This window comes from Hyperolius riggenbachi, chromosome 9 (assembly GCF_040937935.1).
Source record: "Hyperolius riggenbachi isolate aHypRig1 chromosome 9, aHypRig1.pri, whole genome shotgun sequence".
NCBI classification, from domain to species: domain Eukaryota; kingdom Metazoa; phylum Chordata; class Amphibia; order Anura; family Hyperoliidae; genus Hyperolius; species Hyperolius riggenbachi.
In genome coordinates this window covers 72,464,350-72,486,899 of record NC_090654.1, presented here as the reverse complement: position 1 = coordinate 72,486,899, position 22,550 = coordinate 72,464,350, and the positions used below count along the sequence as shown (strand labels likewise).

General features: G+C 44.3%; 1 protein-coding gene across 2 annotated transcripts in view; it reads left to right on the top strand.

Moving 5' to 3' along the window:
* Nucleotides 1-19,788, top strand: part of NR2C2 (nuclear receptor subfamily 2 group C member 2) — a 47,596-nt gene extending 27,808 nt beyond the window's left edge. For both annotated transcript variants that reach the window (XM_068253039.1, XM_068253038.1), the window contains exons 9-14: nucleotides 966-1,149; nucleotides 2,246-2,367; nucleotides 5,958-6,097; nucleotides 7,931-8,068; nucleotides 12,888-12,993; nucleotides 13,338-19,788. In XM_068253039.1, the coding sequence (XP_068109140.1) occupies nucleotides 966-1,149; nucleotides 2,246-2,367; nucleotides 5,958-6,097; nucleotides 7,931-8,068; nucleotides 12,888-12,993; nucleotides 13,338-13,512 (865 nt within the window). In that variant the 3' untranslated portion in view covers nucleotides 13,513-19,788. The remainder of the gene's footprint in view (nucleotides 1-965; nucleotides 1,150-2,245; nucleotides 2,368-5,957; nucleotides 6,098-7,930; nucleotides 8,069-12,887; nucleotides 12,994-13,337) is intronic.
* Nucleotides 19,789-22,550: the final 2,762 nt, after the last annotated feature.

Sequence of the window (22,550 nt, the reverse complement as noted above, 5' to 3'; positions counted from 1 at the left end):
GATGTGGTGTGAGAAAACAAAACTCAGGCTGTATTTTGATGCGGTGGATGTGGGAAACCTTTCCTATGTAATAGAGGTAGGGAACAACATACGCTGGTGGGGAAGGGGGGGGGGGGGGATAACTGCGGTGCTCAGTGGTGTGTGTGCATCTCTCACCACTGCAACACAGAGCAAAATTAGAAAGGAACCTTGGTTCAAACTCACACAAATCCAGCGAACACACACAACCCCTACAAATACGGAGATTGTTGCTTACACATCTCCACGGATGTGAGTGAGCTCCTAAGCCAGCGTCAAAGTTAAAGTTAAATATTTATCTTACCCAATGGTCATAAGACATAAGACACTGCAATCTAAAAAAATGCATTATTTATATATATATATATATATATATATATATATATATATATATATATATATATATATATATATATATATATAGCGTTTTTTTAGATTGCGATGTCTCATGACTCTGGCCCATTGGGTAAGATAAATATTTAACTTTATCCTTTTTGGTTGGCTCTCTATCCTGCTATACACATTGGTCCTTAATGGTATGTCTTTGACTCATACATATTGTATGTTTTTAACAGATGTTTGTATACAGTGTGCCTCTGAGGAAGCGGCTTTTAGCCGTGAAACATGTCAGCCAGTCTTTTGTGTGAATTGGAACTGTGAATTTGTATTCATACGACATGTCCGCAATTTGAAGACTTTATGAATGATGAATAAATGAGAGAATATTTGGTTCTAAGAAAACCCCTATCGTTTATCTGTTTGATATCAACCCCAATGTGTCTATGCTCTCTGTTGTTCATAGCTGTCTGTCATTTGAAATAAAAGGAGGATTTTTTTAAAACATTGAATACAGAATGATTTGTGTAATACTGATATAGAAAAAAACATAGAATTGTATTAACAGAAGTGGAATTTAATGTTTAGTATCTCGCCACTGACTCTTACAGGGCATTTGACACCTTAGCAAAAGCACTTAACGCAACAGAATCATCCAGCGGGCAGAATGTAGCAGAAGGGGATGGTACCGACCCGGCAACCTCGGGCAACATCCACGTCATTAGCCGGGACCAGGCCACCCCTATCCTGGAGGTGGAAGGGCCTCTTCTCACAGATACCCATGTCACATTCAAGGTAGGTTGTGTTGTTGTGTTTTTTGTTTTGTTCTGTTTTTTAGAATTGTATATATACTGTAGTCTAATCATGCTATGAGAAATGGAATAAAGGTACATAAATACACATATCAGCTACCATATCACTATACATTTCTCTCCGTTATCAGACAACTCTGTATATTAAATTCACTATAAATAAAAAAAGGTGGCCAAACATCGGTAGACTTGGCAGCTGATCGACCATCAGATTCAATAATCGTGATCTAATCTGATGAAAATCAGTGTCACCAAGAGCATGGGCGATTGACAATTCGACAAATTTCAGGCCAAAATTGGTTGCATGTATCAATCGGACATGCTGACTGTGCCAAAAACAGGCCTTCGGGGAATACTGCGTAGTATTCCCCATCTGGCATTGAGCCAAGCAGGAAGTGACGCGTGCTTGCGGTATGCGGAAGTGCACGGAAGCATATTGTAAAAATACGCTTCTGTGCATGCACACTGCGACATTGTGTCGGTAATTTTTTTAAAAATCACCATGTCACCATAGACTAACATGACTTCTGGGCCGACGCAGATCGCTACAAGTTGCCGCAGAAGCCGCACGTTAACATACTTTTGGACCAGCGTTAGGGATGCGGCGAAAACGTCACTTATTGCGTCGTACCATGGCAGTGTGAATATCTCCATAGATTTTCATTGACCGGCGTTGGGGTGCACTGCTATGCCCCAGTGTGAAATGGCCCTAAAGGTTGAGTCACGCTGTAAAACAGATTGAAAGAGGAACGCTCTATGTTGCTCTGAAAAAACAGTTGCATTGTGCTTGCTGGAAACTATAGCCTCGTACACACGCTCGAATAAAATCATCCGAGGCGGCCAATAACGACCGCCTCAGCCAATAGTCAGGCGTGTGTACATAGGCCCCCAACATTGTGCTTGCTGGAAAGTATGAGGGAGAATCTGATAAGTTCAGCACAATTGGTGCTCTGTTCTTTTTCAAGGTGCCAACACTCCATAATTTTTTAAAATCTGATAAGTTGTTTGTTGACTCAGCTTCATCTTCTTATACAGCAAGTACCAGGTCCATTGATTTACTGATAACTGTGTTGTTGCAGCTTACTATGCCCAGCCCGATGCCAGAGTACCTGAACGTACACTATATATGTGAGTCTGCATCTCGCTTACTCTTCCTCTCCATGCACTGGGCTCGATCCATACCTGCCTTCCAGGCCTTGGGGTAAGTCTGAATGTCAGCCATTGAAATAATTGGTATTTCAGGTCAGAGCAACGTATTCCTTAATCTAATGTGTTTTAACCACTTCACTACCCTGGTAATTTTCACAGTTCAGCTCAGCTGTGATTACTTTGGCAATAACTTTATCAATAATTATCACAACTAAATGATCTGTATATTGTTTTTTTCAGGACAAATACAGATTTTTGTTGCTGATATTTGTTATTAATAATTACCTTATTTTCTATACATTTTAAAAGGAAAATAAGGAAAAAAGTCAAAATATACAGAATTTATTCACTTTCATACATTATAGCTAAAATGTAAACAGTTCTATTCTACAGTAAACATACACATCTTGTATGTCTATCCCTCCTGTTTATTTAAACCGTTCATTTGTTTTGATAAAGTATTAGATGTAACAATTAAGTAATGTATACAATCTGCTACTGTCTGCTCCTGGGATGTGTATTTTACACTTGTTTACTAATTAACTCTGCCATTGAATCACCTGGGAGGAGGAGAGGGGTTTGCAGTCATTCCTTTACAACTCTGTAGTGATATCATCAGGTCAGAGATAAACAGTGTTATCTAAGATTTTGTAGTAAGGAGAGTGTAGAGACTTATTTTAACATCATAGGGACAGCAAGTGGTTAAACTGAAATTACAGCCTGGCATAACGTACAATAAGAAACATGTCTGCCAACACCTTATCGCCTCAGTAGTCATCCTGCTTGTCTTTGACTCAAAGTAATGTCATCATTGTGAAAATCACAACAAATTCTCCTCTACCATACAGCAGCTAGTACTGGAAGCAGCTGTATTGCATTGTCTGTAAGCAGAACACTGCTATTTACCGAATGTAGCTGTTTCTAGAAATATGGCTTACACACAAACGCCCCGCTATAAACAAGCCTTATTTGCTGCAGTCAGTGATAAAACATCAATCTGTCATCAGCCAGGATTGCTCCTTGCAGCTTAGCGACTGAGGCTCCCAGGACAATATGAACAGTTCTGCTTTAACCACTTGAGGACCACAGTGGTAAACCCCCCTAAAGACCAGGCACATTTTCTCTAAAATGGCCACTGCAGCTGTAAGGCCAAGCTGCAGGGCCGTACAACACAGCACACAAGTGATTCCCCCTCCCCTTTTCCCCCCACCAACAGAGCTCTCTGTTGATTGGGTCTGATCGCCCCCAAGTTTTTATTTGTTTTTTTGTTTTTTATAAATATTTGTTTGTTTGTTTTTTTGTTTTTTTTTGTTTTTGTTTTTTACAGTTTTTGACAGTTTGCTTTTAATTCATCTTTCAATCCCCTCCCTCCCCCCCCCCCTTCCCCAGCCGGCCACCCATCACGCGATCGGCTGTCATAGGCTTCTGACTATCAGGGCCGGATTTGTATTCTTTACCGCCCATGGCCATTGTCAGCAGCCGCCCCCCCCCCCCCTTCAGTATAGGTAGCGAGATGACCACCCCTCCTCCCTCCAGTCCAGTATGGGCAGCCAGATGACCCCTCTCCCTTTCCCTCCAATATAGGTAGCCAGATGGCTCTTTCTCTTTTAATCCCTCCTTTTCCCACCCCCCACCTTTTAGTATAGGTAGACAGCACACCTTCACACCGCAGCAGCCATCAGTGTCACTCATTTCTCCGCTCATCTCCAGTGCAGAAGCTTCCTCTTCCTTTCCGTCTCCAATGCTGCCCAAGTCCATAGCCGCCGGCCACAATGCAAACGTGCACAGAGAGCAAGGTGGCCGCTGCACAGGCCGCTGGCAGCAGAGTACCACCTGATCTCCCTTCATTGCAGCATTTGCAAGCTTGCAAATGTTGCCCCAGTTTAGCCTGCTGCTTTGGTGCCCTTGCTCATGTGGTGCCCTAGGCCATGGCCTATTTGGCCTTGGCCTAAATCTGGCCCTGCTGCCTATGAGAGCCGATCGCTCTCTTGTCCCCCAGGGGGACAGCCGTGTCACACGGTTGTCCCCAGTACAGCGCTGCTGCTGATCGCACCGCTGTACTATGTAAATAGACGGTGATCACGCCGTCTAATGCTGGGCATACACGGGTCGATCCGGCGGCCGATTAGCTGCCGGATCGACTCCCGCCGCATCCGCGCGGATTGATTCCCGCTCGTCCCCGCCGGCGCTCCTTATCAGCCGCTCGATTCCCCGCTATTGTCCGCTGGCGGGGATCAAGCGGGTAATCTAGCCGGCAGGTCATCGGACCTGTCGGATATTATCAATCGAGCCATCAGAGGCTTGATTGATAACAGCGCACCTCGCCGTGTATGCCCAGCATAACAGTCTCCTGAAAGGCAATAGCCGCTGGGAGACTGAAGAGGGGGCGGAGCTCCGCCCCCCGAGCAGGAAATGTGCGCTTGATCTCCTGCAAAATGCAGCTCCAGGACTTGACGCCAATCAACGTTAGGCGGTCCTGGGGCTGCTGCCGTGGCTACGCCCATGGGTGTGGAGTGAACTCCAGGTAGTTAAAGAATTCGTAACTCGAAGCAAAGCTACCTAAGGTAAGTGCAGAGGTATATTCTTGCTGGATTCACATCCACTGTGCATTGTCTGTTGTAATACTTGTTCCCCAATGCATGTAACCACTCCTTGCAAAATATGACTTTTTGCTAAAGTCACACCTTCAGACAGGAAGAGGCAGTCTTGCTGCAATGTTCCCACCTATCACACTCCTCTTCCAATACCCTTTAAAGCAGAGTTCCCCAACCCTGTCCTCAAGGCCCACCAACAGTGCATGTTTTGTGGAAATCCACAGAGGTAGTTAATCAGCTCTGCAGAGACACTAATTACCTCACCTGTGCATGTTTGTGGTTTTCTGCAAAACATGTACTGTTGGTGGGCCTTGAGGACAGGGTTGGGGAACTCTGCTTTAAAGTGTACCTGAGACAAAAGGAAAACAAAATGTATACATACCCAGTGCTTCCATTTTTCAGTGATTTAGATAACAGAAAAACACGAGGAAAGGAATGGACAACACACAGTGGTATGTGGATCCAGCATAAACATACCTTTGCCTTGGGTCAGGTATCCTAAGCACACATAAGTGTCCAAGCCAAGGTGACAGTGTCATGCATATTCACAGCCAGTTAGGAAGGTTTGGAGGCAGGTGAAAGCTTGCTAATTTTTAGAAGGCGTCACTGACGTAACAGCGCAAAACGGCACCTGAGATTTGGGCCCGCTATAGGCCATAATGTGAATTACGGCTATAGCGACGCTCCGACAGTAATTTGGGCACCCTCAAAAGACAGAGTGCAAATTACTTTAAAGACAGTAGCTGGCAGCCGTTTCACATCTTTCCCTTAAGTCCGTGGCGGCCTGGAGGGGGAATGGTAATTAATGCCTCCGGGACTTGTGCAGGAGCAGAGAGACGTTTTTCGGCTTCATCCTGTGCCCAAATTTCCCGGTGCTGTTTTAGTATGTACATCCTATAGAAACCATACATAAAAGCCTCCTCATTGATCAATCAAGATCCAGACTATCAAGTTGACCCTATGAGCTCCACCCCACATTAGAACATCCACTTTTTCTGAATAACCATTTCCTTCTGGTGGGTTTTAATGTCTACCACTGTTTTTTCAGGCAGGACTGTAACACAACTCTTGTACGTGCCTGCTGGAATGAGCTGTTCACACTCGGTCTCGCACAATGTTCACAAGTGATGAGCCTGTCCACCATCCTGGCTGCCATTGTGAATCATCTGCAGAACAGCATACAGGAAGGTACTGACTCTTCTATATGGGGCTCTCTAGGCTATGGAGAGAGCTGAAGGACTGTGTCATTTTTGTAAACTGCGGGTATATGATCTGACTGTTACTACCTTATGACAGTTGTAACACGGTGGCAAAGTGGTGAGCTCTCTTGCCTTGCAGTTCTGGGTCCCTGGTTCGAATCCCAGCTAAGGCACTATTTGCACGGTGTTTGTATGTTCTCCCTGTGTCTGCGTGGGTTTCCTCTGGGCACTCAAGTTTCCTCACACATCTCAAAACATACAGGCTTCTTCCTAAATTGGCCCTAGACTACGATACATACGTAGACATATGACTGTGGTAGAGATCAGATTGTGAGCCCCTGTGAGGGACAGTTAAGTGACATTACTGGGGGGTGGAGGCACCCAAATATAGGTAATGTAATGAAACAAAAAATAAGGTGGAGACAGGTGTCTTTACTACTCCAGATGGAAGAACCCAAACCACAGGGTAAATGTAAAACGCCATAAATCTGGCGTCCATGCTTGTGACCATATTTTAAAGGCACTTGTATTGACCTGAAGAAGCAGCCTGAGACCCTTGAAATGGCGTTGTCCTTTTAATCTGCTAAATAAATAATTTAGTATTTTTACATTTACCCTGCGGTTTGGGTTCTGGAGTGGTAAAGACACCTCCCCCCACCTTATTATTATTTTTTGTTTCCTCACCTTATCTTTGGGCGCCTCCACCCCCCAGTACTATACTTTACATCTCCTTTGGAGGTGTTCACCTTCCGGGTGTGGTGTTATCTACAACCAAGAAGGACCAACCAGGAGTGCGACCATCCAGTTCCAGTAGGACTTGGAATACCGAGCGGGGATGGTTATTTCCTCGTTGGCGATATACGGTGGTTGCAGGAACTGCAACCCACCTTTGTGAGTATAAATACTCTTGTACTACAATCTAACATCTAATACCCCACAATACTGCACCATTTTGCTCCTGGTCCCTCCTTGTCATACAGCTCACTGTGGTATCCCCACAGTGACTACCTTTTCTACTACAGGTAAGTGACATGACTATATACTCTGTACAGCACAGCGGAAGATGTTATTATTATTATTATTATTTATTGTATTTATAAAGCGCCAACATATTACGCAGCGCTGGACATGAGTTTAGGTTACAAACAATATTTAGGGGTGACATACAACAATATGACAATACAGGAATACAAGAAAGACCAGATCAGGCAGCACAGTATGAGTACAAGGTAATGCTTAGTCAGTCTTTGGATAGGAGCATGGAGATTAGGCAAGTTAGGTTCACTCAAATGCCTAGCATGGGTGCATAGTAATGGAGGTGCATGATCAGGTAGGACACAAAAGGAGCAGGACCCTGCCCAAAGGCTTACAATCTAGAGGGAGAGGTGGGGACACGAAATGTAGGGGACCAGAGTTCAGCTGTGGGTTTAGAGCACTTGTGAGGGGTAGTAGGCCAGAGTGAAAAGGAGTTTTGAGGGCCTTCTTGAAGATGTTGAAGGAGGGGGCTGCCCTAATGGGTGGCGGTAGGGAGTTCCATAGTGTTGGAGCAGCTCTTGAGAAGTCCTGGAGGCGTGCATGGGACTGGGTGATGTTGGCGCTATATGAATACTAAATCATAATAATTTGTAATAATGACTTACCGTACCCTATGACAAGCTATGTAGGCTGTTATTTCCTAGACGATCCATTTGCCAGGAGAGAGCAGTCTTGACCTGCCCTGTTTTATGCTAGGCTGATTCTCCTCTGTGTTTCTATTCGATTATCTTTGTTGTAATCTCTGGTAACTACAGATTTCTACAAATGCTGCTTCTGTGCTTTGCAGACAAGCTGTCGGGGGACAGGGTGAAGCAGGTAATGGAGCACATATGGAAGCTGCAGGAGTTCTGTAACAGCATGGCCAAAATGGACATCGATGGCTACGAGTATGCCTACCTGAAGGCCGTAGTCCTGTTCAGCCCAGGTTAGTATCTCTCTTTATTCAAGTTGTTGTTCTAGGTCAGACAGATGATCACAATACTTTCTCTATATCCTCAGACCACCTTATAGGAAAATCAAAATACAAAGACTGAAGTATTGTATGCTGGAGCATAAAGTTATTTTCATCCTTTTTGATTGTGACTGGCATATAGTGCACCTAAATAGTGGCTATCTAAAGGGGGGGGGGGGCACACCTGGCTATAGGGGGCACATCTGGCTATATGAACAGGGGAAGGGGGCACATTTGGCTATCTAAATGGGCTGAAGGAGGGCACATACGGTTATCTAAACAGCATTTGTACATTTGACTCCACCCATGACCCCATTCTTCTGCATGGCCACGCCCATTTTGTCCAGGGAGGGGCACAAAAACGTTATTCCTGGGTGCTGAAAACCATAGCGACGCCTCTGTCTCCTTGTGCAGTGGTTGTTTGCAGAAATGCCAGTTTAGAGCAAAGCATTTGTTTTCAGTGGTTGGAGATGAGCAGCAGTAATCTTAGCATGACTCTTAGTGCCCAGTCCTTGCCACCAAATCCTAATTGTCCAAACCTGAACACTACTATCCAGGGCCGGTTCTCTCATGAAGCAAGGTAAAACACTTGCATCCAGGCGCAGAGATTACAGGGGCGGCATATTTGTACTGTGTGTTTACACTTACAGGATGCAGTCAGAGTAGGAGGAGAAGTGAGAGGACAGCGAGGTGAAGAGGTCATTATTGGGGAAAAGCAGCTTGATATGCTGTGTGAGGAAGTTTGACACTGGGCTTGATTCACTGAACCGTAATAACTGATATCACGGTTGCGCTAGCGTTTTGCACGTAACATTTTGCGCGCGTTAACGCAAATTTTCGCATTACGCACGTAATAACACGCGCAAAATGCTAGCGCAACCGTGATGCTAGCGCAACCGTGATATCAGTTATCACAGTTTAGTGACTCAAGCCCAGTGAGTGAGGAGGAGGGAGAGCAGCAGTGTGTCATTTGTCTTGCACAGCAGAAGGGAGTAGGCACTGCTGTCCTGACTGAGGAGGAATGGAGTGGCTGAGGATGAGTAGTTAGTTTGTCACAGCATTCCAGTGTGCTATTGTGTTGAGCTGCAGCATCCTCACAAGTTTGCCTTAGGCAGCAAAAAGTCTAGAACCGTCCCTGCTACTGTCCTCATGCAAACTCCCTTATCCAAAGCCTAATCCATCATTCATTGAGCCACACTAAACCTTTGTGGGCTGAAAAGGAACTTTGGAATTGTAGTCTGAGTACAGGTGTCCCATCAGGGGCGTTGCTAGCCCCAAAGATCAGTGGCACATGTCCCGGATCTATTCTGTGGTGCCCCGGATGTCCCCCAGGCAGAGTCAGGCAACGGGCAGCAGTACCCATCTCCAGTCGCTTGGTCTCCACATTCTGAGATTCTCCCCTTAGGGTCTAAGAAGGAATCTAGCGTCTGATTCTTAAGAGTGGATGAAGGAGATGAGCAGTTCCTCTGTGCTACTCTGTTGGGAAGTGGGGTTCAGGGGGAGGAACAGCGAGGACACACACGACGATGCATGCTCCCTATGGAGGCTCCACAGCTTCCAGCATGTCACTGCAACACCCAACATGCCCCATAGATGCACCACAGCACCCAGTATGCCCCACAGAGGCACCACAGCACACAGCATGCCTTTTTTTTTGCATTAATGGATAAGGGGGCTACATCCAACATTTTGCTGGGCAAGCCTACTTAGACCGCAGGTACAGTGATGGGAAAAACGATTTGCCCCCTTCCTGATTTCTTATTCTTTTGCATGTTTGTCACACTTAAATGTTTCTGGTCATCAAAAAGCGTTAACTATTAGTCAAAGATAACATAATTGAACACAAAATGCAGTTTTAAATGATGGTTTTTATTATTTAGTGAGAAAAAAAACTCCAAATCTACATGGCTCTGTGTGAAAAAGTGATTGCCCCCCCAATAACTTAACTGTGGTTTATCACACCTGAGTTCAATTTCTGTAGTCACCCCCAGGCCTGATTACTGCCACACCTGTTTCAATCAAGAAATCACTTAAATAAGAGCTATCTGACACAGAGAAGTAGACCAAAGGCACCTCAAAAGCTAGACATCATGCCAAGATCCAAAGAAATTCAGGAACAAATGAGAACAAAAGTAATTGAGATCTATCAGTCTGGTAAAGGTTATAAAGCCATTTCTAAAGCTTTGGGACTCCAGCGAACCACAGTGAGAGCCATCATCCACAAATGGCAAAAACATGGAACAGTGATGAACCTTCCCAGGAGTGGCCGGCCGACCAAAATTACCCCAAGAGAGCAGAGAAAACTCATCCGAGAGGCCACAAAACACCCCAGGACAACATCTAAAGAACTGCAGGCCACACTTGCCTCAATTAAGGTCAGTGTTCACGACTCCACCATAAGAAAGAGACTGGCAAAAACGGCCTGCATGGAAGATGTCTAAGGCGCAAACCACTTTTAAGCAAAAAGAACATTAAAGAGAATCTGTATTGTTAAAATCGCACAAAAGTAAACATACCAGTGCGTTAGGGGACATCTCCTATTACCCTCTGTCACAATTTCGCCGCTCCTCGCCGCATTAAAAGTGGTTAAAAACAGTTTTAAAAAGTTTGTTTATAAACAAACAAAATGGCCACCAAAACAGGAAGTAGGTTGATGTACAGCATGTCCACACATAGAAAATACATCCATACATAAGCAGGCTGTATACAGCCTTCCTTTTGAATCTCAAGAGATCATTTGTGTGTTTCTTTCCCCCTGCAGCTATCTTCCACTGAAGTGTCAGGCTGTTTCTTCCTGCAGAGTGCAGACAGCTCTGCCTGTATGTAATTCTTCAGTATGTGAAAGCCCAGCCAGCTCAGAGGAGGATTTATCCAGCTTGTAAAAGATAAGAGAGAAGAGAGAAGCTGCTCTAATCCTAAATAATACACAGGCAGTGTGCAGAGAGGGGCCTGGAAGGGGGAGATGCATCACAGAACCACAACACTGAAGAACTTGGCAGCCTTCCAGACACAGGCTGACAAGTCTGACAAGAGAGAGATAAGTTGATTTATTACAGAGATGGTAATAGTAGAACGTGCTGCAGTAAGCCAGAACACATTAGAATAGCTTTTGGAACTTGTAGGATGATAAAAAACAGGATGCAATTTTTGTTACGGAGTCTCTTTAAGGCTCGTCTCAATTTTGCTAAAAAAAATCTCAATGATTGCCAAGACTTTTGGGAAAATACCTTATCGACCAACGAGACAAAAGTTGAACTTTTTGGAAGGTGCGTGTCCCGTTACATCTGGCGTAGAAGTAACACAGCATTTCAGCAAAAGAACATCATACCAACAGTAAAATATGGTGGAGGTAGTGTGATGGTCTGGGGTTGTTTTGCTGCTTCAGGACCTGGAAGGCTTGCTGTGATAGATGGAACCATGAATTCTACTGTCTACCAAAAAATCCTGAAGGAGAATGTCCGGCCATCTGTTCGTCAACTCAAGCTGAAGCGATCTCGGGTGCTGCAGCAGGACAATGACCCAAAACACACCAGCAAATCCACCTCTGAATGGCTGAAGAAAAACAAAATGAAGACTTTGGAGTGGCCTAGTCAAAGTCCTGACCTGAATCCTATTTAGATGTTGTGGCATGACCTTAAAAAGGCGGTTTATGCTAGAAAACCCTCAAATAAAGCTGAATTACAACAATTCTGCAAAGATGAGTGGGACAAAATTCCTCCAGAGCGCTGTAAAAGACTCGTTGCAAGTTATCACAAACGCTTGATTGCAGTTATTGCTGGTAAGGGTGGCCCAACCAGTTATTAGGTTCAGGGGGCAATTTCTTTTTCACACAGGGCCATGTAGGTTTTGAGTTTTTTTTCTCACTAAATAATAAAAACCATCATTTAAAACTGCATTTTGTGTTCAATTATGTTATCTTTGGCTAATAGTTAACGTTTTTTGATGAGCACAAAAATTTAAGTGTGACAAACATGCAAAAGAATAAGAAATCAGGAAGGGGGCAAATAGTTTTTCACATCACTGTAAATTTGTCTCCACCCATGACCACACCCACATTCTGGTGTGTGGCCACATCCATTTTTTGGCTGGAGTGCCCCGGATCTCCTTGGATTCTACCAACGCCCCTGTGTCCCATGATGACTGCTAAGGATTCATCCCACATGGGTTCAGCGCAGGTGCAGAATAGTACCGGCGCAGTACTATTCTTCGCCCGAGAGAGACTGAGAGAGTGCATTGCGCTTCCTCAGACTGGCCGCGACTGGCAGACGTTACGGGACAGTAATGTTGATAGAGAAGGCTGAGGACGGCGGTGTGGGAGCGATTCGTGCGAATGGGGCTGGAGGAAACCCCAGGTATGTATAAAACTTTTAACTTACCGTAACTCTTCTCTGGTTTCCTTTAAGAATACTTTTTATTGTAAATGTGTGTCAGTCTTGTTTTTTATGTCTACAGGCCTACTACAGTACGATCTCCCTTCCATAGTTCCTGATACTGGTCCTGTGCACCTCTAGGCGTAGCATAAACGTTATACAATAAATGAACTGTGTAGAGTGGTTGCAGCAGATATTGGAAAGTGAGATCTCTTTGCTGGAGTGCTAAAGAAATGGCGGAATTTGTTAGTTGGCTTTCGCTAGCTAAGGCACTACGAACACCAGAATGGCCATTTTGAGTGCTTTCATCTAGATTTTTTTGCAGTGTCCACCTTTTAATTTTCTTGTGAAGGAATTTACAGCTGACATTTCCTGATCGTCTACTGCTAACCTCACCCATGGTACCGGGTCTTTTTTTACAGATCACCCAGGTTTATCCAGTGCGCCACAGATTGAGAAGTTTCAGGAAAAGGCACAGATGGAGCTTCAGGACTATGTCCAGAAAACGTATCCCGAAGACACATACAGGTAACTCAGCCTGTCCATAGCACTGGACTGTTCAGTGAAAAATGAAACTGCACCTTATCTATGAAACACAGTTCACTCATAGATAAGGTACCTACACACGTCGGATTTTTCCAAACGACCCGTCGGATCTGTCAAAACCAGCGTTATCAGCTGAACGATCGACTGTACACACGCCCGATTTGACGTCCAAACGACCGGTCGTTTGGAAAAATCTAACATGTATATGAGCCTTTAAAGAAATGTTTTTTTTTTAAAGGTTATAATGTTGCTTATCTTTGAGAGTAGAGATTAAGTTCTGAGTTCAGGTCTGCTCTAATAACAATCTCTCCGTTGATCCTCCTCAGACTGGCGCGGATCTTGGTGCGGCTCCCGGCCCTCAGACTTATGAACTCCAGCATCACTGAAGAACTTTTTTTTACTGGCCTGATTGGCAACGTTCCCATCGACAGTATAATCCCGTACATCCTGAAGATGGAGACTGCAGAGTACAACGGCCAGATAACGGGGACCAGCGTATAGCTATATGGCACTCAATGCACGGATCAAGCACTTTGCAACTCCACCATCCAGGGAGCGAGACGGTGTAGTGACCTTTGTGGAACGTGTCTGTAGACCCCAGTTGTATAGAACTTCTGCCTTCTTATAGGCCGTCGGCTGGATAGTTCAATAACCGTATCCTCTTATATTTGTCAAGATTCACATTTTAAACAGCCATAACTAGACTGTCAGGTAGGATCTTATATATGTTACTCTTTCATATTTTCCAAAATGGCTTAGAAGTTTATTAAACACAATAACATACCTGTGTAGATTAGGGATACAGAATATAAAACAGAACTCTTAAAGGGTGAGTCCATCCAAAACTAATATTTCAGATAAAGGAGGGGTTTAGTGGGCATATTCATGCGCTGGCTTTGAATTTTGGGGGAGTCTAGTTTAAAGAACTCAGCACCGTGTCCCCACCTACTTCCGATCATTTTTTCCTCCCACTGTTGCACTTTCTGTACTGTCTAGCAGGGGCAATGGGGCCTCTCTGAATAGGCTGCAGTAGATGGCAGCAAACCTGGTACTAACAGCAGGACTCAAGTCACACAAAGAAAGCATCTCAGCACTGTAATGGTGTTATAGTATATAACAGTGATGGCTAACCTTGGCACTCCAGCTGTGACAAAACTACAAATCCCATCATGCCTCTGCCTCCCTGAGTTATGCTTAGAGCTGTCAGAGTATTGCAATGCCTCATGGGACTTGTAGTTCCACCACACCTGGAGTGCCATGGTTTGCCATCACTGGTATATAAAGTCTTACTCTTAAAATTCTAGCGTTCTAAAAATATTGTTAATGGAAGTATAACACTTCAGGACAGAAAAGGGTGGGGAGAAAAGTCAGCTACACTAAGAGGCAATGGAACAGATTTAATAAAGGTGGAGAACACTGGAGAAGCAGGAGTGATCTCTCTTTAATGTAAACCCCTTCACATTAGCGTTCGCTATCAGGATTTTCCGTATCGGATCCGGAACGCATACTGTACAAACGGAACGTACGTTCCGCATAGCAATGTAATGTCTATGCGGACGTTCACACGCGTCCGTTCCGTACGTACCGGAGCCGGATCGGATCCGGGCTCTTTTCCAACATGCGCTATTTTTTGGGTCCGGATCTCCGGCCCACGCATCCTGACCGGAGCCTGACAGCACCATCCGGAACACAGAAACCAATGGGAAACGGAAGGCACAGAACACACTGCCTACGAAAACCTGACGTTCTACCCCACTTCCTATGCGTATCCAAGCGGCCATTTCGGATGGGGACACATGGGCCAAGCATGTCTGGAGTGGAGCAGCAGTGACAGACGTGCTGGAGCTGTTTGGCAGAATGTCGGAGGTGGAGGTGAGGCCTACAGCGGAGGAACCTGATTCTACAGGTGCACCTTCTGCTCACCCCCAAAATTTTTTTATTTAATTTCGCTATTTTTTTCCCACGGATCCTGATGGCAGCCTGATGCATGCCTGATGCAAACGGACCGGATCCTGATCGGAACCGTACGGTTCCGATCAGGATCAGGTCCTGATCCGATCAGGATCCGGTCCGTTTGCAAGGCAAAACGCAAGTGTGAATGGGGCCTAACCCAGGATTGAACTTTATCCCAATCAGTAGCTGATACCCCCTTTCCCATGAGAAATCTTTACCTTTTCTCAATTAGATCATCAGGGGGTCTGTGTGGCTGATATTGTGGTGAAACCCCTCCCACAGTGTGATGTCATGAACCTCTTTGCATTGCGGGAAATAACAGCTTTTTCCAACTGCCAAGCAAGCAGTATCTCCCTCAGTGCATAAAACTCTCAGTAACAAACATTCAGTACAGATCACCTGGCAGAATTAAAAATGTCACCATCTGTGAACAATTTCAGAATGTATAACAGGGAGAGGAAAGATTTTACAATGTGCAAACATTGTATTAATTGTGTTCTTTTCACTACAGTTCCTCTTTAAGTTCCCACCATAAAGTGCTATCCTTTCCAATAGCTAACCTTAGTTAGTGTAGATACTCTCCCTAAAATTCACAGCTGCACTATTAACATAATAAGACAAGTTTTGAAACCCTGCAACCATTTGTGTCTGTGTAGCACTTAAAAAAAATGTTGTAGCACTTTTATCGTTTTCAGTATCCGATACCAAGAGTTTTAATGCTCCATCATCTTCCTCAAACTGACAATATCAGTTCTGGTTGGACTAACCCTTCTGGATGCCTCACATCAAATTCATCATAAATTCTGCAGGATTTTACAATATTACCTCCTACAGCTCCATTCAACAAACCAACTGGCACATCCTTCAGAAACCCTTAACCCACATTCATGCAAGGCCTCCGTGAAAACCTAGATGAAGCAAGCCAAGCTAAACGTCCCATGATCCCTTGTGAAGGGAGGGTGGCCGAGGCGCTACAGAGCCCTCTTGGTATTTGGAACCAAGTTCCTTGTTAGTGTCACTTTTATTTTTGTTTTGTGGACTGTATATAATTTGTGACTTAAGCACTTTCTTCCAAGCACTCTGACAGCTTAGCATGCGGATCAGTTTGTGATAGCCGGCCTGGTGAAAGGAGACCCGATGACGTGACCCAGAATTCCCTTGAACGGTGCTTACAATGCAGCAGACAATCATGGAACCAAGATGATGGATTGCCAGCTGCTGTCTCAGGCTTGTACCCTTGTGTGTTCCTGTTTTATATCTGTGCTGACAGCTCTGGTTGGATTTCTATCAGTGAAGCGAGACGTCTGTATCTCAGGCCTCACACTGGCAAATGCATTTCTCAGCAGGAACAAATTTTATATGAAAACTCATAAATAACAGGATGCCATCAAACCGCACCTCCATACAATTTACTACTGGTAACGCAGTGGAACTCTAGCCTATAATTTTAAGGTGGCCACTAATGATCCGATCTTTTTTAACCAAATCTATGTAGCATAAGGCGAAATTGAGTGATTGTAAATTGAGTGAATGTATTGAATGGATAATTTAGCCAGTCCCTTATTCTACATAGGAATGGTAAGATTGGATGAAAATGATTGGATCACTAGTGGCCACCATTAGGTTTGATAGTGTGCAGAAGGGTTTAAATCCCAGAATGTTGTCACTTCCAGGGTTCCTTTTGGGAAGAGTTCCCCTCACTTCCTGTGGCAGTCACTCTCAGGACTCTGCTTGAACTGAACTTCCTGCATCCTATTTGTCCAGTGTTTTTTTTTTTTTAATTATTATAAATATATAATCCTACATTATTGTTTATCTATGATGCGCCAACCTATTTTACAATGTTTAACACTGAAGCTGAACAACAGATATGGATGAAAAACACACAGCTACACTTATATCTGAACAAAAGAACAGATTTGAGTATTAAAGTGAACTTTAAGTGAAAATAAATGAATAATATAAACATTTGTACCTATCTTCCTACTCCTAAAAAATGACTTGAAGTAGATTTATTGTTTTGTCTCCGCTCACTGACAGTCTTCCCCATGTCCCAGAGAGCTAAAATATATGAACTGTTGACCTTTTTATCTATCCCCTGCTCGCAGGAGCCCAATTTTCTGCCAGGAAAGTGTTTTATGGCTGTAATTACTTATCAGTGAGGGACACTGCAGCCTGGGTCCTGACTGAAGAGAAACTGTCAGTATCATAGATGAATATTAACTCTTACTCAACTGCTTGGTACAGGGTCATTGGTTCCATAGCAGACTGGTGCTGTTGCACCTTCCCTGACTATATGCCTTCCACTGTGTAATATGAAGAGGATCATATATATCATGACTTTATTGATTGATTAAAATCATGACTTTATTGATTGATTAAAAATGTCAGCCTGTGACATTTATTTGCACATATTTAGTATTAACCACTTCAGCCTACAGCCCATTTTACCTTAAAGGACAACGGAGGTGACATGATGAGATAGACATGTGCATTTACAGTGCCTAGCACACAAATAACTAGGCTGTGTTTACGCGTCCAGATAGCCCACAGCGCTGTCTCTCTGGATGACTATAGTCGTCCATATAGACTAAAGTGATTAAAATTGCAAACACATAGTTTTCCAATAATGTGATTTGTTATAAGAATCTGCAATACATTTATTTAGTCTTATTTACATACTTTTCATCCCCACGTTTGCATTGCTGATCACATTTTCAACAATGTGTATGCAATATGGAGGGATAGACCATGCAATCATGCATTGCGTTTCTGCACGGTAACGCAACACATGCAAATTTCCGCAAACTCTGTGCAATTCCATTCACTAATGAATGGGATCGCAACCATTATGGGGGAGACTTGCATAGCAACGCACGTTCTGTGCATTGCCACGCCCACCTGCAGCGCAGCATGCAACTGGGGAACGGGCCTTCATCTGCACTTTTGTACAGATATAAATGTAACCTTGCATTTTTATCTACAATTCCTGCTTCAAATCAGGACTATGACAAATGGATGATTTTCCTGCCCAGTAACACGATTGCTAGAGAAGCATTGCCTACATGCCTTTACATTACAGCCAGCGCTATTGCTAATGCTAGTAGTGTGGTGCTCCTGTCAGCAACGCAGCTAAGAATGGAGCAACATTGCTCCAGTCACCAAGCAACCTGCTACAACACAAAAGCATGCAGGTCATTCATTCTCACTATCCAACTTGTTGCTGGTTGGGAAATTTCCCATGTGCCTCAGGATTCAGAGGTGTGTAGACTATAATCTTCAGATCAATAATCGCTAAGATATGACACAGGAGGAGACAGTATTAAGTCTGGTACACACTTTCAATTAGGATTGGCCAATCACTGACCATCTTACCACATCCATGTAGTATGTGGGTCAGCAGAGCTATACTATGAGCATTATATTGGCAGCACAGTGCATAGCACTCTTGCCTTGCAGTGCAAGGGCCGTAGGTTCATATATGGGCCAAGACAATGTCTGCACAGAGCCTGTATGTTCTTCCTGTGCTTGTATCGGCCTCCGACCTTCCTGACCATAGACTTTGATACAACAGGGATTCGATTTTGAGCTCCTTTGAGGGACAGTTAATCACATGAAGACTAATATGAGTGGTTGGTGACAATATGGCTGTGGTCACACAGCCCGCATTGGGCAAAATGTATAATGTCTGTTTCCCCATTTTTAAATTACTTGGTGGATGCTTCATGAATAAAGCCGTGTACAATTAAAGGACCACTAACATGAAAATTTGTTAAACACATATGCATTAATTGTACTGTATATATTTTGTAGAGTAATGTGCCCTATAAATTACTTTTTTCCTATGTCCATGTCACTTACAGTTGGCAGTAGAGAGATGTGTAAGATCTGACCGATTTTGAACTAATCCATTTCCTTATGGGTGATTCTCAGGAATTCCTTTATTTTCAAAAGGACTCCCTTGATGGCCATGGCACAGTCTAACTGCCTGAATGGTGTGCACAGGAAGAGGCTGTCTTTTTAGCACCGTTGCATCCTTTTTAGGGGGGATTTTGTTAGAAGAATGAAGAAAATACTAAAAATTCCCTATGAGGAGATGCGCTAGTTCAAAATCTGTCATAATTATACTAGCTACTGTTAGTGACAGCAACAGAGGAGAAAATAAATGTATAGTGCATTTTGCTCTGGGACAAATGTGCAACTAATACACAGGTATTTCACATTTTTACACATTTTCGCAATAGTTTTCCTTATAAGAAGTTCAGCATACAGCAGAGTCCTGAGTATGAACGAGGCAGGAAATGATATGAAAGCTGCCGTTATTGGCTCTCGGCTGTTACTACGATTAGTACATTTACTCTAAATTATAGACAGCAATGAAAGTCTGACAGAAGTTCTATTCTATCTGCACCCTGTTCAGCCCTGAAAATAAACCTTGGGTTAGAGTTCCTCTGTTAGCAGTTGGAGAACTCCGCCCACTTCCTGAAGCCTCTCTGCAGCCTAGTATGGCTGGAAAGACTGAGTTACTGGTAGTACTCTGCTATGCAGCAAATGCTAATACAGTATGACGTATCTTAGAAATGGTCAGTGTGGGGGAACTTTTATACCCAGTCCCCTAGAGTTATATCTGTATGTTAATAGATTCTTTGTATACAACAAATTGTATATGGGTTCGAATGCACTTTTTTAAAGATGTTCTTCAGGAAAGAGTTAAAAGTTTTTCCCGTTTATGCTGATGTTGGATGGGCTAAACCAGGCATGGGCAAACTTGGCCCTCCAGCTGTTGAGGAACTACAAATCCCACAATGCATTGCAGGAGTCTGACAGCCACAGTCATGACTCATAAAGGCAAATGCATTGTGGGATTTGTAGTTCCCTAACAGCTGGAGGGCCAAGTTTGCCCATGCCTGTGCTAGACCCATCACCAAGAGACTAATGGCCACAAGCAGGAAAATCATTCACGCACAAACAGTTCCTCATCGCTTAGACCTGCTAGCCAGCATACTAGTTTCTACCATTTTAATTACAAAGACATGCAATATACATTAAAGGGATACTGTAGAGGGGTCGGGGGAAAATGAGCTGAACTTACCCGGGGCTTCTAATGGTCCGCCACCGACATCCTGTGCCCACGCAGCCGCTCACCGATGCTCCGGCCCCGCCTCCGGGTCACTTCTGGAATTTCAGACTTTAAAGTCAGAAAACCACTGCGCCTGCGTTGCCGTGTCCTCGATCCCACTGATGTCATCAAGAGCGCACAGCGCAGGCCCAGTATGGTCTGTGTCTGCGCAGTACACTCCTGGTGACATCAGCGGGAGCGAGGACACGGCAACGCAGGCGCAGTGGTTTTCTGACTTTAAAGTCAGAAATTCCAGAAGTGAACTGGAGGCGGGGCCGGAGCATTGGGGAGTGGCTGCGCCAACACAGGATGTCTGCGGGGGACCATTAGAAGCCCCGGGTAAGTTCAGCTCATTTTCCCCCGACCCCCCCTACAGTATCCCTTTAAGGCTTGGTTCCCACTTGAGTCAGACCATATGCGGCCAGCGGTAGCAGACAGTGTAGTGTCTGCTGTGGTCTGGATGGAGCCCGGGCCAGATGCATTACCACCATAGGCTGTATGAACGCATCTGTCTGCCCGAAATTATAGCTGACTGCACAGAAGTGCGACCCGCTTACTGCAACTGATCCATTGCAGAGTGACAAGTGTGAATGGCCTATTTGTAAATAGAAGCCTGTCAGTTTTGCGATGAGCGGAGAACAGACGAAAAAAGTCAGTTCTCAGCTGAAGAGGGAACAGAGCCTTAGAGGTATGTGTGGAAGCCTTAGTCATATCCTAGTACTCTACATCTTGTGATCTCTAAGAGCAGACACAGTGGGGCATGTACAGGTGTAAATGTAAGCAGAACAATATATGTAAAACAAGCTGAGGACTTAAAGGAATACTGTAGGTGGGGTCGGGGGAAAATTATTTGAATTTACCCGGGGCTTCTAATGTTCCCCCGCAGACATCCTGTGCCCATGCAGCCACTCACCGATGCTCCGGACCCGCCTCCGTTTAAAGTCTGAAATTCCAGAAGCTAAAGTCTGAAAACCACTGCGCCTGCATTGCCGTGTCCTCGATCCCGCTGATGTCACAAGGAGTGTACTGTGCAGGCCCAGTCTGGTCTGTGCTTGCGCGGTACGCTCCTGATGACATCAGCAGGAGCGAGGACACGACAACGCAAGCACAGAGGTTTTCCAACTTTAAAGTCTGAAATTCCAGAAGTGACCCGGAGGCGGGGCCGGAGCATCGGTGAGTGGCTGCGCAGGCACAGGATGTCTGCGGGGGACCGTTAGAAGCCCCGGGTAAGTTCAACTCATTTTCCCCTGACCTCCCTACAGTATTCCTTTAAGCCTTGTATACATATACAAGTATTGCTGTTAGGCAGGAATAAGGAATTGATGCTTTGGGCATAGCTCTGGGCTGAGTCTGTGCAGGCTAACGGCACATTCTGTTGCTATGGGGGAGAGGGGGAGATGACTAGCGGCATATTCTATTGCTATGGAGTACAGGGGGAGAAGACTAGCGGCACATTCTTTTGCTATGGGGGAGAGGGGGACATGACACGGTGCATGATGAAGGGGGAGGAGTTAGTAGGAGAAGAATGCCCTTGGCCAAGATGCTCCACCAAGCAGTTTGCTTGCCTAGGTCCGAAGGAGGATTAGGGGATGCTGTACAGACATTGATTCTTGGCAGAGGCCGCCTAGGCTGAGCACTGTCTAGTCTAGTGTGTGTATAAGGCTTTACTCACATTATGCAATGTAGAAGACACATATACAATCACCTGCAGTGCTGTGTACTGAAATCCTAAACCTATCCATTATATTGGAATAGGGCAACACAATTAAATGTATTCAGCCAGAGCACTATCTGCACAGAGTTTGTATGTTCTCCCCGTGTCTGCTCAAGTTTCCTCCGGCCTCTCAGGTTTTCTCCCACATCCCAAAACCATACAGATAAGTTAATTGGATTCCCCATAAAATTGGTCCTAGACTATGATGCACATAGGACTATGGTAGGGATTAGATTATGCTGGAGAAGATGTTAACGGTATATAAATACTAAATGATAATAATGCTTAATGGGACAAACAGAGGGAGAATTAGCTAGGATGAAATGTAAAATTAAATGGAATTCAGTAACAAAATATCTTCTAAAGTGATGACTATACAGATTTTTATACTGCAGCAACTCTTTAAACTCTTTCCTGGAGAGCTGCTATTACACAACCCAACTATGTACATTCAATGCTTCTTTGCAATATATGACTGTCTAGCTCCTAAAGCACTTATTTGTCATGTCTATAGAGATCATAGAATTGTGGCTAAGTTCAGGTCATTTTTCTAGGCAGCCAATGCATTTGTTCAAGCGTTAAAGAGCATTTGTAAATGTGACCTATAAAGTGGATCCACACCCAAAACTCACTTGAAAGAAACTCGTGAGAGGGTTATGCAGTCTGCCATGTTTATGCACCTTTAATAAAATGCTACTGGTATGCAGCTCCTATACTGACTCAGATTAGGTACAAAGAATGGGAGTTCTCATT